The 17,579-nt window shown below is 42.5% G+C and overlaps 1 protein-coding gene across 1 annotated transcript; it reads left to right on the top strand.

The window, feature by feature from the left end:
• The first annotated feature begins 13,484 nt into the window (after positions 1-13,484).
• On the top strand, positions 13,485-16,848 carry LOC109736761 (hexokinase-10-like). The gene is made up of 9 exons (XM_020295997.3): positions 13,485-13,765; positions 13,996-14,143; positions 14,218-14,379; positions 14,840-14,914; positions 15,016-15,171; positions 15,293-15,391; positions 15,467-15,594; positions 16,024-16,105; positions 16,199-16,848. Exons 1-9 carry the CDS (start codon positions 13,485-13,487, stop codon positions 16,568-16,570), a joined length of 1,503 nt encoding a protein of 500 aa, XP_020151586.1. The 3' UTR covers positions 16,571-16,848.
• The last annotated feature ends 731 nt before the right edge of the window (positions 16,849-17,579 follow it).

Genomic DNA, 17,579 nt, shown 5'->3' with positions numbered 1-17,579 from the left:
CCGCGCTCGGTCGTAAGGATGTCGGATGGCGTTCAGAAGCACCTCCTGCACGTCGGAGCAAATAAGAAGATGAGCAGCAGCAAAGTATGGAGACCAGGGACTCACCACGGGCGCCGGGTTCGCCTGGCGGTACGGAGGTTTCCCGAACTCCCAGTCGTCCCGCAGGTTGGCCTTGGAGATGTCATTGACCCGGCGGGCGACCTGGTCCGCCCCCAGACGCAAGTTCGACATGCGGTTGGGGTCCTGAAGCCCGGTCATCTCGTCGATGAGGTGGCTGCGCTGCTGCAGCGGCAGCACTCAGCGGACGATGAAGGCGGTGATGAGGTCGGTGCCGGTGAGTCCTTCCCGCTCCTTCATCACCGACACCCGCTCGCACAGGTTGAGAACCTCCTGCGACAGGTGCTTGGGGTAGTAACCCCAATTCTGTTTCTCCCTCGGCGGCGAGCTGACGAAGGGCGGCAAGTTGATGCGGTCCGCGCCGAGGTTGCGAACGTAGAAGAAAGAATTCTGCCACTTCTTGGAAGAATCCTCCAGTGGCATCTTGGGGCAGTCAGCGCCCGACCGCTTGGAGATGACGGCGGCCCCGCACTCGGACATCTCCCCGGCCCTCGGCCCCTGCTGCTTCAAGGAGAAGAAGCGCACCTAGAGGTCGATTGAAGGCTCGACCCCCAGGTACCCCTCGCAGAGGGTGACGAAGCCCGAAAGCTGCACGATGGCGCCGGCGCCAAGATGATGAGGCTAGAGCCAGAAAAACTCCAGGAAGTCGCGGAAGAAGGTGTTGGCCGGAAGGGCGAACCCGCGCTTGAAGTGCACAAGACCACGCGCTCCGTGCCCTCTGGCTACGGCTCCCGCTCGCCCTGCGGCAGGCGCACGGCAACCTCCGTCTCCCCTGGCAAGCGCCTGGTGGTGCGAAGATAGTCGATGTCGTGCAGGGTGACGGTCGAGCCCATCCACGAGCTCGACGGCAGTGCCATGGACGAAGACGAAAAAGAGAAAGGAAGAAGAACGGCGATGAAGCTCTGCTCGAAACGGTGGGCATCGCAGCACGCGGCGGTCGCAAGAAGCAGAGGAAGGAAGAAGGGGCAGGGGAGTGCGAGCGAGAATGATTTCTGCCGCCCCTCCCCCCAATTTATAAGCCACGGTTTGAAACGTGGGGAAGTGGGATCGTTTGCGCTCGTCTTTCCCACTCCCCCGCAATAACTGCGCACGTACATGCGCAATAACTGCCTCGAGAATGGCAATCGACTTGCGGAGGCCGCAATAAATCCGTGCGCGTGGGCCGAGGGCGCGCGGCCACGGGCCCTAGTGCGTCGCCCTGTCCTATCGCGCGCGTGGCCTGTCAGGCCCCTCCGGCTTCCGGGCGCCATGTGGCGCCCGCGCGAAGTCCAAAAGATTACCCCAAGATTCGACGGACTCTTCGGCTTCCCGCCCCTGACGGGGTGTCGCGGTCCGGCTTCCGGAAGCCGGCACACAGTGGGTGTTGCCGGACCCGGCGGACAGAAAATTCGCCTCCTCGGGGAAGGGAAACTGCGAAGGCCCTCCCATCCGAAGACGACGGGCCTTCACAGCTTCGGGGACTACTCTCGGGGGGATGAATCTCAGGCAGGCAACGGAATCCGGATCCTTTTCAAAAACAATGGGGCCAGCAACGCCCCTCAAGTCGGCTCACGCTTGGCCGGGTCGCTCGACCCGGCCAAATTCCTCAACTCGGCCCCAATGGCCGACGCAAGGCAGCCGAACCCGGCGCACCAAGACTTCTCCAACAAGCCAGCTTCCCCTTGGCGTGTTCTCCAACCTAGCCACGGGTTAGCTCCCATCCCATCCAGGCCGTACGATGGGACGAGTCATCGTTCAGAGATGAGCAAGGCAACAATGCCCCGCCATGCCTCTGGTCAGCCGGGCGTGGCAACAGTGCCCCACCTACCCGCTGACCAGGGTTCGCGTGGCTACAGTGCGCCCGTTGTCACTGCCGATGCCAGCAAGCGGTGACCTGACGGAACGCCACTGTAGCGGACTCAACCCGGCTACTCCCCGACGACCGACAAAACGGCCAACAGTGCCCCACACCCGGCGGGTCCCGCGGCGGGTCCCAGCACCGGCTTCCCGGATGATGACAACCCGACCCCACGGCCTTGTAACATTACCATTGTACCCCTGTGGGTTGACCTATAAAACCCCCCAGGAGCCTCATGCATACGGGCGATCGATCACTCACTCACTCACTCACACACACACATAGCAACCAACACCCAAGGAGAGGGAGCAGCCTAAGCCTTGGCCTGCCTTCCTTCTTCCTCCATACAGCTCTAGGAGCAACTCTATACTGATACCCATCAACTACACTCGGCAGGGCTAGGGGTGTTATCTCTCCTGAGAGCCCCGAACCTGGGTATGTCTTGCGTCCTGCGCTCGCTCATGCCGACCTCGCCTCTGGAGCCCACCAGTGCCCTCGAGCCTCCTCCTATCTTTAGCCATCCCTTGACATCTGCCGTGCGCCCACCACGACAGGTTGCTTGTGAAAAATTGAGTGAAATTTGAAACTTTTTGAAAGTTAAATGAGAGGGCATAAAATGACTTTTCCAAAACTTTCATATTGCTTTTATGATCTCGATGAATTCAAATTCATTTCATCACAAGACCCTAGAGTGAAGATAATATGACTTCTTCCATTTAAATAAATGAAAAGGGTTTTGAAAAGATTTGAATTCCTTTTGGAAATATTTCAAATTCAGAAACTTTATGCAACTCAATGAGTTTCATGAGAGAAGATAAAATGACTTCTTCAAATGTTAAGAAAGAGAGTTGTAAGTTTCAAATAATCAAATTTAAAGTCCCTTTGAAGGTATTTTGAAAATCATTTTCAATTTGAAGTTATTTGGTTTTTATTCAAATTATTTTTCTCCAAAAATAAAATATATGGAAATTAGGATAAAATGATTCCCTACAGCTGAAAAATGGAGAGAAATAAATTTGAACTCATTTTGGTATTTTAAAATATTTTTATTTGGTTTTTAAATGAACCAGTAGTACTGTTTGCGTTATTTAAATTTTAGTGGAATTCATTTGCCGCTGAAAATATGTTCATGTTTTAGGAAATCTGTTTCAGAATGTTTTTATATATAATATGCCTATGTACAATTTTATTTTTATTTTCGTTATTCAGTTTTTCCTTTTTTGTTTAATTAAAAAAAACTGCACGTGCGCCTGGAACTAACTGTCGCCCACGTGCGCAACATAGTGGCATCGGGCGCCCCATCATTTTTTTCTTCTCGCCTACATGGCCAGACCCAGCCAGCAATTTCCTTCTCAGTTTCTTTTCTTTTTCTTTTTCCTTTGGCTGACACTAAAAAAAACGCAGCGGTGGTACGTGCGCGTTGCCGGCCGAACCTTTTGGCCCATGGCACACCTCTTCTCTCTTTTCTATATTTCGTCTAAGTTTAGTCCCACATTGCCTAGCCTTTGACCCCTAAATATCTTTTCCACCTATAAATATAGACCCATAGAGCCTCCAAAAATCATCCGACTCGGGTTAAATCAATATTTTGGTTTGACTAGCTTGCTAAAATTAAATATTATTACTTCTATCCGGCGGGAATTCTAGAAGTCGTCTCCTCTTTGAAGTTGTCTCTTTTCTGTGTTCTGAAGGTATTCTCTTCATATTTTCTTTTATACTTCCGTAGTTTGTATTTCTAGACTAGTATACGATAGAATAATTAGATTATCAATTAGTCTTTGTATTTATACATTAAACCTACCTATTTTTCTTCCGTAAAACAGCTTGGCTCTGATTTTTCAAATAGGCATAACTTTTCACTCGTTCATCCATCCAATGAAACCAACGCTCAATTCTTCGTTATGATCCCCTCTATCCACTAAACCAACTCAAATATAATTTTGAAAGTTTTAAAATTTGGTTTCAAACAGATTCAAATTTAAACTTGTTTTGGCTATAACTTGAGTTTTATAACTCCGATTTAATTGATTCTTTTTGCAAATCAAATCTCTTACATGTACCTTCTGTTAAGATCAAAATCACATAATTTTGCTACTGTTAAAAATATGTTTATGTCCGTGAGTTTTATTTGATGGTTTTGAAGTTTTTCGAAGTGTTTTTCTTTGTTCTTTTGGATCTTTGAGTGATTGCTTATGTGTGGTTAATTGATTGCTTACGATAGATTGAACGGAGTGTGACGAGTAGAACTATCAGGAATTATGAGTGCGAAGGATCTTCATCAACAGTACAAGGCAAGTTCACACTTTCATCATATTTTTCATACCCAGTTTTTATGCATTAGTTTTACCCTTACAAATTTGCATGAGTAGGATTCGGAATTGGGTTTGCTATGTAGTTCATGAGGTAGGAACCTATGATCCTTGAAACACCCCATAGATATTCGTTGTGTTATATATTGCTTAGCCATGCTTGTAGACGGGGATTGGTATGTGAGAATCATGAAAGTTGCGAGAGTAATATTAACTAAGGGAAACTTAAGGTGGCTACTTTCATGCACATCTGGGTGGATTGGTTGGGGCACCCTGGGGATACCAGTGGCTTGCCCGGGCACCTAGGGAATCCAGTGTTGTCCGAGGAGATCCCGTGGTACCCGTGTGATCATCTTATGGAATGCCACCCAGGCTCAAAGGGATCATAAGATTATTCATGCTAGACACTTTCGTGTGCAGCCACAAGCCATTATGGGCCCTGGCATAGTTGAGTAAGTTGTGGGAAACCTTTCCATGATAGGCTAGCAGATGTAGGGGATTGTAGGTGTATCGGCCTATCTATCGGTTAAGGGGACCTCTTCGGAAAGACTGTGTCTCGATCATCCGTTTCTCAAACATCATGCAGTGCGAGAAATTCAACGGAGGAGATCGAGTCTTGTGGGGAAAAGTGCACAAACCTCTGCAGAGTGTACAAACTAATCATGATTAGCCGTGTCCCCGGTTATGGACATTTTGAGTATCTGGTATTTGAATTGTCGGTTGATCTCGTCACTCTATTTAATGAAATTGTTGGGTTATTAATGATTTGGTGATTTTTTGGGATTGAGTTGGGGTTACTTCTCAATATGGGTAATTTAACTTAGTGGTAAATAAAAATGTATTCCTTTGTTGTAGGGAAAAATTGGCTTTATGCAAAATTGAACTTAGAGCCTCCACCAGCCAAATATGCATGTAGTGATAGCTATTATTCATCGTTCCTCTATGGTGTGAATTTGCCAGTACATTCAATGTACTGACCTACATGGCTGCAACGTCTCATGTTGCAGGAATTTTACGACGAGTAAGTGATACGTTAGGGTTACGATGTCTACACTCAACTTTGCCGTTGGCGTTGTTGGAAACTCCACAACTGTGTTGTTATTTCCGCTATATGGATTGAGGTAATAGTATTTACATTAATTTTACATGTGATTGCACTCTGTTATAAATCCTCAAGTATTGTGTGTGTCAGCATACCAATCCAGGGATGACACTTAAGCACAGAGACTTGATCCATTTGGGTTGGGTCCCTACAAGATGGTATCAGAGCACATGTTGACTGTAGGACGTGACCCCTAGAAACTCGCAAGCCCATAGGAAAGATTTTCTCTAAAATTTTATTTTCAAAAGAGATCCCTTAACTCTCATCTTTTCTAAACTTGCAAGCCCATAAGGGTAGCAAGAGAGATGAGACTAGCTACTTTCAGTGAGCTAAGTAAGGCAGGCAAATAAGGGTTGACGTCAACCTTCTTTAATAGATGCCACATAAGAGTTTTGTTGTAGAGCAATAGAGAGGAAACTACTTTCATTCAGATAAGTAGGCAACGGTGATTTCTTAATTGTTAAAGTCTAAAGGTCTATATTTTCTCGATTATACTAGATATCATGTTTTAGTCATATCTTTCATAACTTGTCCTTAATCAACATATAGTTTAGAGGCATGCTAACGTTAATTCTTAAAGTTGACCCTTTGTAGAAGATATTTTTATTGTCATGTCTATATCATGTTGATAGACAAGAGAAATAAGTCTTCTCAACCATTGCACACACTTCTATAAAACACAGTGTGCTTATGATCGTAGTGGAATACATATATCCCCCATCCCCCGTAGAGCGAAAAATTTCAAGCATAAGCTAATGTTGTTGCTTTACTCTCTTATATTTTTCATGCCTCTTTTTTTTGGGGGGGGGGGGGGGGGACACTAGAGACCCATTACTAATTCTTAATAAGCATATAGTTCTAGAAGTGTGTAAACATATTGTCGAAGTTGACTCATTATATAAGTTGTTTTATTGCCATCTTGAAGTTGACTCATTATAGAAGTTGTTTTTATTGCCATCTGTTGGTGACGTTGAAGGCTGAGAGAAAGATATATTCTTGTCCATTTTACACACTCCCGTAAGACGCAATGTTTTTATGGTCATGGTGAACTACATACACCCTCTCGCACATGACCACCATAGACTACGTGTGGACACCAGTCTAGCAGCATCGTTTAGGAGATGATTCATTTTTACACTTATCTTTATACACCCTTATAAAAACCTCGTATGACGTAAGCATAGAGACAAGGTGGCCCACATATCTAGCACCATCGCTTAGGAGATGATTCAGTTTTAGACATATCTTTATACACCTTCTAAATTTTTTGGAATGTTTATTCTATTGGTTGTTGACATAGTAATGGACTAAACGACAATGTGATAACGTCTCCCACTTATTTTGGAAACTTATTTCATGAATATTAGATTTGACGTCAACCTTCTTTAAGAGATCCCATGCAAGAGTTTTGTCGTGCAGCAAGAGAGAGGGAACAACCCTCGTTGAGCTAAGTAGGTTGAAGATATTAGGGTTGGCGTCAACCATATTTAAAAGATGCTATGCAAGAGTGATTGCTGGGTAGCAAGAGAGATGCGACTAATTTCAGTGAGCTAAGTAAGGCATGCAAATTAGGGTTGACAACAACCTTCTTTAATAGATGCCACATAAGAGCTTTGTTGTAGAGCAATAGAGAGGAAACTACTTTCATTGAGATAAGTAGGCACGGTGATTTCTTAATTGTTAAAGTGTAAAGGTACACATTTTCTCGATTATACTAGATATCATGTTTTAGTCATATCTTTCATAACTAGTTCTTAATCAACATATAGTTTAGAGGCATGCTAACGTTAATTCTTAAAGTTGACCCTTTGTAGAAGATATTTTTATTGTCGTGTCTATATCATGTTGATAGACAAGAGAAATAAGTCTTCTCAACTATTGTACACACTCCTATAAAACACAATGTGCTTATGATCGTAGTGGAATACATATATCTCCATCCCCCCCTAGAGTGAAAATTTTCAAACATAAGCTAATGTTGTTGCTTTACTCTCCTATATTTTCCATGCCTCGTTTTTGGGGGGGGGGGACACAATAGAGACCCATAACTAATTCTTAATAAGCATATAGTTCTAAAAGTGTGTAAACATATTGTTGAAGTTGACTCATTATAGAAGTTGTTTTTATTGCCATCTTGAACTGGACTCATTATAGAAGTTGTTTTTATTGCCATCTTGAAGTTGACTCATTATAGAAGTTGTTTTTATTGCCATCTCTTGGTGACGTTGAAGGCCGCGAGAAAGATATATTCTTGTCCATTTTACACACTCCCATAAGACGCAAAGTTTTTATGATCATGGTGAACTACATACACCCGGTTGCACATGACCACCATAGACTACGTGTGAACACCAGTCTAGCACCATCATTTAGGAGATGATTCATTTTTAGACGTATATTTATACACCCTCATAAAACCTCGTATGACGTAAGCATAGAGACAAGGTGACCCACATGTCTAGCACCATCGCTTAGGAGATGATTCGCTTTTAGACGTATCTTTATACACCTTCTTAAAGTTTTGGGATGTTTATTCTATTGGTTGTTGACATAGTAATGGAGTAGACGACAATGTGATAACGTCTCCCACTTATTTTGGAAACTTATGTCATGTATATTAGATTTGACGTCAACCTTCTTTAAGAGATCCCACGCAAGAGTTTTGTCATGTAGCAAGAGAGAGGGAACAACCCTCGCTAAGCTAAGTAGGTTGTGGATATTAGGGTTGACGTCAACCATATTTAAGAGACGCTATGCAAGAGTGATTGATGGGTAGCAAGAGAGATGAGACTACTTTCAGTGAGCTAAGTAAGGCAGGCAAATAAGGGTTGACGTCAACCTTCTTTAATAGATGCCACATAAGAGTTTTGTTGTGGAGCAATAGAGAGGAAACTACTTTCATTCAGATAAGTAGGCAACGATGATTTCTTAATTGTTAAAGTCTAAAGGTCCACATTTTCTCGATTATACTAGATATCATGTTTAGTCATATCTTTCATAACTAGTTCTTAATCAACATATAGTTTAGAGGCATGCTAACGTTAATTTTTAAAGTTGACCCTTTGTAGAAGATATTTTTATTGTCATGTCTATATCATGTTGATAGACAAGAGAAATAAGTCTTCTCAACCATTGTACACACTCCTATAAAACACAATGTGCTTATGATCGTACTGGAATACATATCCCCCATCCCACGTAGAGCAAAAAAATTCAAGCATAAGCTAATGTTGTTGCTTTACTCTCTTATATTTTTCATGCCTCTTTTTTTGGGGGGGGACACAATAGAGACCCATAACTAATTCTTAATAAGCATATAGTTCTAGAGGTGTTTAAACATATTGTCGAAGTTGACTCATTATATAAGTTGTTTTTATTGGCATCTTGAAGTTGACTCATTATAGAAGTTGTTTTGATTGCCATCTGTTGGTATTCTTGTCCATTTTAGACACTCCTGTAAGACGCAATGTTTTTGTGATCATGGTGAACTACATACACCCTCTTGCACATGACCACCATACACTACGTGTGAACACCAGTCTAGCACCATCGTTTAGGAGATGATTCATTTTTAGACGTATCTTTATACACCCTCACAAAAACCTCGTATGGCGTAAGCATAGAGATAAGGTGACCCACATGTCTAGCACCATCGCTTAGGAGATGATTTAGTTTTAGACGTATCTTTATACACCTTCTTAAAATTTTGGAATGTTTATTCTATTGGTTGTTGACATAGTAATGGACTAGACGACAATGTGATAACGTCTCCCACTTATTTTCGAAACATATGTCATGTATATTAGATTTGACATCAAACTTCTTTAAGAGATCCCACGCAAGAGTTTTGTCGTGTAGCAAGAGAGAGGGAACAACCCTCGTTGAGCTAAGTAGGTTGTGGATATTAGGGTTGACGTCAACCATATTTAAGAGACGCTATGCAAGAGTGATTGTTGGCTAGCAAGACAGATGCGACTACTTTCAGTGAGCTAAGTAAGGCAGGCAAATTAGGGTTGACGTCAAACTTCTTTAATAGATTCCACATAAGAGTTTTGTTGTAGAGCAATAGAGAGGAAACTACTTTAATTAAGATAAGTAGGCAACCGTGATTTCTTAATTGTAAAGTGCAAAGGTACACATTTTCTCGATTATACTAGATATCATGTTTTAGTCATGTCTTTCATAACTAGTTCTTTATCAAGATATAGTTTAGAGGCATGCTAATGTTAATTCTTAAAGTTCACCCTTTGTAGAAGATATTTTTATTGTCATGTTTATATCATGTTGATAGACAAGAGAAATAAGTCTTCTCAACCATTGTACACACTCCTATAAAACACAATGTGCTTATGATCGTAGTGGAGTACATATACCCCCCACCCCCCTAGAGTGAAAATATTCAAGCATAAGCTAATGTTGTTGCTTTACTCGCTTATATTTTTCATGCCTCTTTTTTTGGGGGGTGGGGGACACAATAGAGACCCATAACTAATTCTTAATAAGCATATAGTTCTAAAAGTGTGTAAACATATTGTTGAAGTTGACTCATTATAGAAGTTGTTTTTATTGCCATCTTGAACTGGACTCATTATAGAAGTTGTTTTTATTGCCATCTTGAAGTTGACTCATTATAGAAGTTGTTTTTATTGCCATCTCTTGGTGACGTTGAAGGCCGCGAGAAAGATATATTCTTGTCCATTTTACACACTCCCATAAGACGCAAAGTTTTTATGATCATGGTGAACTACATACACCCGGTTGCACATGACCACCATAGACTACGTGTGAACACCAGTCTAGCACCATCATTTAGGAGATGATTCATTTTTAGACGTATATTTATACACCCTCATAAAACCTCGTATGACGTAAGCATAGAGACAAGGTGACCCACATGTCTAGCACCATCGCTTAGGAGATGATTCGCTTTTAGACGTATCTTTATACACCTTCTTAAAGTTTTGGGATGTTTATTCTATTGGTTGTTGACATAGTAATGGACTAGACGACAATGTGATAACGTCCCCCACTTATTTTGGAAACTTATGTCATGTATATTAGATTTGACGTCAAACTTCTTTAATAGATACCAGGCAAGAGTTTTGTCATGTAGCAGGAGAGAGGGAACAACCCTTGCTGAGCTAAGTAGGTTGTGGATATTAGGGTTGACGTCAACCATATTTAAGAGACGCTATGCAAGAGTGATTGCTGGGTAGCAAGAGAGATGAGACTACTTTCAGTGAGCTAAGTAAGGCAGGCAAATTAGGGTTGACATCAGCCTTCTTTAATAGATGCCACATAAGAGTTTTGTTGTGGAGCAATAGAGAGGAAACTACTTTCATTGAGATAAGTAGGCAACGGTGATTTCTTAATTGTTAAAGTCTAAAGGTACACATTTTCTCGATTATACTAGATATCATGTTTTAGTCATATCTTTCATAACTAGTTCTTAATCAACATATAGTTTAGAGGCATGCTAACGTTAATTCTTAAAGTTGACCCTTTGTAGAAGATATTTTTATTGTCATGTCTATATCATGCTGATAGACAAGACAAATAAGTCTTCTCAACCATTGTACACACTCCTATAAAACACAATGTGCTTATGATCGTAGTGGAATACATATATCCCCCTCCCCCCTAGAGTGAAAAAGTTCAAGCATAAGCTAATGTTGTTGCTTTACTCTCTTATATTTTTCATGCCCCTTTGGGGGGGACACAATAGAGACATAGATGCTCATAAGCATGTACATACACTCATCCTTATAAACACACACAAGCACACCCTACCCCTATGAGCACCTTCTAAAGGCTGGGTCGGCTGGTCTTGAGATTGACGAAGTCGCCACGGGCACCTCTCTAATCTCCCTAGTAGATTCTAGTTTGTGCCCCCCCACCAAATCTTGTTCATGCTTCACCACTGCACACTACCACCATAGACTATGTGTGATCACAACTCTAATAGCATCATTTGGGAGACGATACAATTTTAGGCGAATCTTATACCCTCATAGAAAAAACTATGGCATACAAGAATTTTGTACACCAATGTATACCTCCTTCATTTTATTTTAGAATTTTTTATCTATCTGTTGTTATATAGTAACACAGACTACAAGACAACGCGAAAGTATCTCATGCTTGCTTTGAAAACTTAGGGTTTGTATATTAGGGTAGAGGTCGCCTTCTTTAAGAGATTCCATGTAAAAGAGTTTTGCTGAGTTGCAAGAGAGAGAAGACCACTTTCACTTTGATTTTCGACAAAGGGCATTTTTATTATCTCAAAATGTAGCATCAAGCGAATACAAAGCATAATGTGTGACACCGGCCTCTGTATAACTAAGATGTACACAACCACAAACGAACCATCAAACAAACTATTTATAAAAAAATGACAAGTTGACAAAAGTAAAGCCATATGAGTCCGCTATGTCAATGTCCACGGACGAGGTGGATCAATCCGGAGATTATGCTGCCACTCATGTTGGGTGAAAACCTTCCAGACCACCTGCTCCAATCGCATACACAACGTCTTGAATAGTGACCGGTACTCCGTTTGATGTAGTGCAGACCACATACAAAGTTGGTGCGTACAACGGTAAATAATCTACATAAAAAAGAGTTATTGTCATTAAAAGCGCAATCATTTCTACGTAGCCAAAGCGATCATAGTAAGGCAGACGCTCCTACCGTATTACCGTACTAAATGTGTTTGGTATTCTGTCCAGGCAGTGATCATATATATTGGTAAGACTTGTGGGCAAATACAAATATGACGTTATTTGGATGACTGACCATATAAAACGCGCAAACTTACATTGAAAGAAGAGGTGTTTGATTGTTTTGTTGGGAGTACAAAAGCTATACTTCTTACTTCCTTGCTAGTTGCGTCAAGCGAGATTGTCTTTTGTTAGCACAACTCCTCTATGAAGATACCACATGAAAATCTTAACTTGGCGTGAACCAATCTGTGGTTGGATGGTTAGAGGGACAGTGGTAACCCTAGCCCACCAGGGTTCAAGTCCTGGTGCTCGCATTATTCCTGGATTTATTTCAAGATTTCCAGCGATGTGCTTTCAGTGAGAGGAGACGTTCCCGTCGACTACGGGGCGCCTACAGTGACTTCGCAAATCTCAAGATGATATGCGGGCTCAGTCTCTCGAAGGTGCTCATAGGGGTAGAGTGTGCGTGTGTGCGTGTGTGCGTTTATAGTGGTGAGTGTACGAGCGCTTGCGTCTGTACTATGTTAAAAAAAAAATCTTAACTTGGCTAACTGGACAAGGATGATCACTGCCATGAAAAGACTAGGCAAGGATGGTTCTTTTGAAAAAAAATGTGGGGATAGAAAAGGATGACCTCTCAAGTCTTATATAGAATCTAAAGAGATACATTTTCTACAATATACATATGTGGTTTCAGAGGCGTGTGAGTAGTAATTGTTAAAGTTGACCCATGGTAGAAGATGTTTCCATCATCATCTCGAGATAATGTTGAAGATTAAGAGAATGATCTTCTTGACCATTGTACACCCTCTTCGGCACAAACGCAATTCTTGAGATGCATCTTGGGATCGACATCATTAATTGTTAACCATATAGATAGTCAAAGGCGTGGATGCAGTAATGACAGCCACTAGTTATACAACATTAATGAAAGATATATGGCAGGTAGTAATATATATCTACAATATTGTATTGCGTCAGACATATATATTTATTTACTGCTAAAATTGCAACAGATATACTCAAAGATTTTGCAGCAGAGACACAATTCATTGGTCGGTATTTATTGTTGCCTATGGAAATCTTCTGATTTATGGAAGACGAAGATTGGGCGTATTTATTATTTATTTTCGTGGAACGAAGCCGACGTGACCGCCAATTCCTCATAAATCCTCGTCCCCCTTGCTTTGCCTATTTAGTCCTTGCAGCATTCTCCGCTTGCAGCATCTCTCGCTGCTTCCCCGCCTATACGTCCCTCCAGAGCTGCTGCTGGCCATCGCCTCACGGGTCTAGCCATATCGCCGAGCACCTAGTGCGCGCGCTGCGAGGTGGGGGCGTGCCGGAGAGGGCGCGATTGATCGGTAAGTGAGGCGTGATTGAGCGCGGCGTGTGGGCGGATGGGGGGAGCAGGGTGGCTCCGGGTGGCCGCGGCGGCTGGCTGTGCGGCGGTGACGTGCGCATTAGCGACGGCGATGGTGGCGCGGAGGGTGGTGGCCTGGAGGCGCTGGCTCCGGGCCATGGCGGTGCTGCGTGACGTCGAGGAGAGCTTCGCCACGCCCACGGAGCGGCTGCAGCGGGTCGTCAACTCCCTGGCTGTCGAGATGTTCGCTGGACTCGCGTCTGAGGACGCCAGCAAGGTCCGGATGCTGCTCACCTGCGTCGACTCGCTCCCGGATGGGTACATGCCGATGCCCTTCCTACTCCTATTTGTTCCTTCTTCCATATCACTTTTCATTGCTATAACTTATTGATTGTCATCTCAGTTTGCAGAATCGTGATTTGCATAATGGTCCTTTTGTCCATAATGTAATCCTTATTACTTCGCATAGTGCAACTGGCTGACAAGTTTAGGGTATATACCCTGTCGTACAATTGTCTTACAGTAGTTCATATTGTGCATGCGACCAGGAGTGAAGAAGGCATATATTACGCCGTTGATATTGGAGGAACGGGCTTTAGGTTCTTGAAAGTGCAACTTGGTCCAGGGTCTACAATCATTAATCAAAAGATCGAGCGTCAACCGGTCAAAAAAGAATTGATGGAAGGCACAAGCGAGGTATGTTTTTACATTTTGTTTCTGCTTCCCTACTAGTTAGTGTTTCTGTATGTGAGTTTTTCTTCTCTTTGCAGGATTTTTTCAATTCCATTGCCTCGACACTAAAGAATTTCATTGAAAGAGAGGGGGATGAAGGAAGGGCACTTGGTTTTACATTTTCTTTTCCTGTGAGACAATTTTCCATAACCTCTGGGTCCTTAATACGGTGGACTAAAGAATTTTCAATTGAAGATGCTGTAAGTTAAAAAAAACTACACCTTGCATTGTTCTTTTTTCATCGCATGCATTCAGTTTGAGTGATGTGCCCGATGGGAAAGCTTGAGCTGATGTTAGTATCATTCATTTGCGCCATATTTCTTACGTGGTGCACTAGTGCTAGACGATTACAACACGTTCATATTTCAACTAGCACATATCAGGCCTTGTGATGTGTTGTCTCGAGAAATTTGAAAGGTTCATTTGATACATCACAATAGTTTATGTTAACAACGGGCTTTCAGGAAACATTGAAATGACCTGTTGTTTGGCAGGTTTATTATTGTGAATATGTGATGCAACTACGACACTAATTAGTTTTGTTTTTCTCATGATAAATGCTACATAACACATTGCATCAATATTTTTCTTAAGTATTATATTTGCAGTTGATTCCATTTTATTTTTCAACCCTGGTTCCTTTTACTTCTGGATAATCAGATTGGGCAAGATGTTGCTCAGTGCTTAAACGAAGCACTTGAAAGGAATGGACTAAATTTGAAGGTCAATGCATTGGTATGTTGGCTTATAAGTATGGTGTGTGCAATATTATTCATTAGTAGATCAGAATATATGCCTCTTTTGGCTAATTGTTTCATTTGATGTTCAAATTTTAGATGAATAATACCGTGGGCACACTAGCTTTGGGGCATTATTATGATGAGGATACAATAGCTGCGGTGATTATTGGAGCTGGCACCAATGCTTGCTATATTGAACGTAATGAGGCAATCACAAAATGCCAGTGCCTTCTTACTAACTCCGGACAAACGGTATCTTACGTCACTTATTTATTTTGTGTGGAACTTCTTTTTTTTTTGCTGTAGTTGATCGATTTCATTTTGAAATTTCATTGCTGCACAGAAATTCTGATCATTTAACCGTGTTCATCAGGTTGTAAATGTGGAATGGGGGAGTTTTCGTCCTCCGCAAATACCATTAACTCCTTATGACATATGCTTCTATAATGAGACAACAAATTACTATGACCAGGTAACTCGTCATGATAACTTTCTCTTTTGGAATAGCTTATGATAGTTATGAATTGATGACATTTAACCACATTAGGGTTTTGAGAAAATGATATCGGGTGTGTATCTTGGGGAGATTGCAAGACTGGTGTTCCATAAAATGGCTCAAGAATCGGATGTATTTGGTACTGATGTTGATGGTTTAGCTATCCCTTTCATCTTAAGGTACCTTCATACTAGGCATTCGTTTCTCTGGTAACAACATATGCGTATATTCTATAGTACTATTCTGCAAATAAACTGCATTAGTTGATATGTTAGATTTGTAGACATTGGATGATTGCTTACAATGGTGTTTCATATTCGAAAGTCTTTATAGATTTAATCACTAAAATATGTGTCCACTGAGGGTTGCTATATTTAGCTTGCCCTACACCTCGCATGGGCCTGGAAGCATGCGTCACAGTTATGTATTTTAATGGGATTTCTTGATCAAGTTTTGTACATTTCAGATGTATGCTTTGACAAATATTTTTTGTCTGATTTCCTCAACAGAAAATAACAATGAACATCTTGCACTTCCTCAACAGAAAATAACAAGAACATCTTCCACATAGTGATAGAAATTTTAATACTTCTTATATTCTCATCCAGCACTCCATGTCTAGCTGCTATCCGTGAGGATGATTCTCTTGACTTGAAGGAAGTCGGAAGCATACTGGAAGAACAACTGAAGGTTAGTTCTCACAGGACAGTGGATAAGTTAGATGTGCAAAAAAATGTTCGATGGTCCTTCGACTAGTTCTAATGTTTCCATTACATTGTACAGATACACAATGTTCCTCTGAAGACTCGCAGACTGGTGCAGAGAGTGTGCGACATCATCACCCAAAGAGCCGCACGCCTAGCGGCAGCTGGAATTGTTGCAATACTACAAAAACTTGGTCGTGATGGAACGCTTTGTGGCACCACGAGAGTCCGAAGTATGACGGGTGTACCAAAGAGATCAGCCATTGCAATCGATGGCTGCCTCTACCAAGAATATTCAGTATTCAGAGAATATTTGAATGAAGCCGTGTTGGAGATCCTTGGGGAGGAGATCGCAGCCACTGTCGTTCTTAAAGTGGTGGAGGAGGGATCCGGGATGGGGGCTGCTCTCATCGCAGCAACATATTCGTCGACTAGAAATAACTCCATATAAGCATGATGTAGGTTGAACTGTTGTGCACATGAAAAAGATGGAGAGTGTTCATTCATACCCCAGGGCATGTTTAGAATGGGTGTATTTTTATGTGGGCGTAGGTATTTAGTTTGGTTTTGAACTGAATACCAATGCCCACACAAAACTTAAACCCATTTCAAATAGTCCCTCAAATGTATACAGGATAAAAATTGGTTCTTGTGTAGTCCCTTTCTGATGTTAAGTCAGTGTCTGATGTATATGTGAATCCGGTGAAGTTGTCAATTGTTGTGGACGTATGAGATGTAGTAAAGTTTTCTCAATTGTTGTTCAAACCTATCATTCCAAAAATATTTCTCTATTTTGTTTAAACTTGCATTTGCCACTTTCTCTATGTTGCAATGGTATGCTCTGTGCCAGTTTTTCTAGCAGTTCACTGGCTGGTATGAAAGCTTGGATCGATTATTTTATTTTCAACAATGTGAGCAATTTGCATATTCAAGTGAGGCGAAAAAAGTAGGAGGAAGAAATTCTTGCCGTGCAAGGCAAATTGAGGCCGGCTGTAACGGGAGTGCGTCCAACATGTTGCTGAACAAAACTAGGTCACAACACAGTGCATGTTGTTCCGCAACTGCAGCAAATTCAGCGTTTGAAAGTAAAATAGCGTTCAGAAACGCAGAACAGGTACCCTGTGCATCAAAACGCAAGCTAAGAGAACAAGCGAAAGGAGAGCAGAGGACTCGAAGAAAACAAAACAACACCACGCCCGGGTCGAAAGGAATCCCATCTCCCGCGAGGTTCCAGAGCGTAGTTTGTCGGCATGGGCTACCTAGCATCGGCTTGCTGAGAAGGACATGCAACCAACGGCTCCAGTACGGACTGGCGTCTCGGGTGGCGATGGGGCAGGCGACGCGACGCGCCCCAGTGTGCCAGGCGAGTCGGAGGGCTGGTCGGAGGTGAGGTCGGCGGGGCGGTCGGCGCGCGCGTCCCCGGCGGCGGCCACGGGCGCGGTGGCGTCTCCGCGCTGGGA

This window comes from Aegilops tauschii, chromosome 1, assembly GCF_002575655.3.
Source record: "Aegilops tauschii subsp. strangulata cultivar AL8/78 chromosome 1, Aet v6.0, whole genome shotgun sequence".
Lineage (NCBI taxonomy): Eukaryota > Viridiplantae > Streptophyta > Magnoliopsida > Poales > Poaceae > Aegilops > Aegilops tauschii.
Note: the sequence above shows the minus strand (reverse complement) of the source record. Positions and strands in the feature narration are given on the sequence as shown.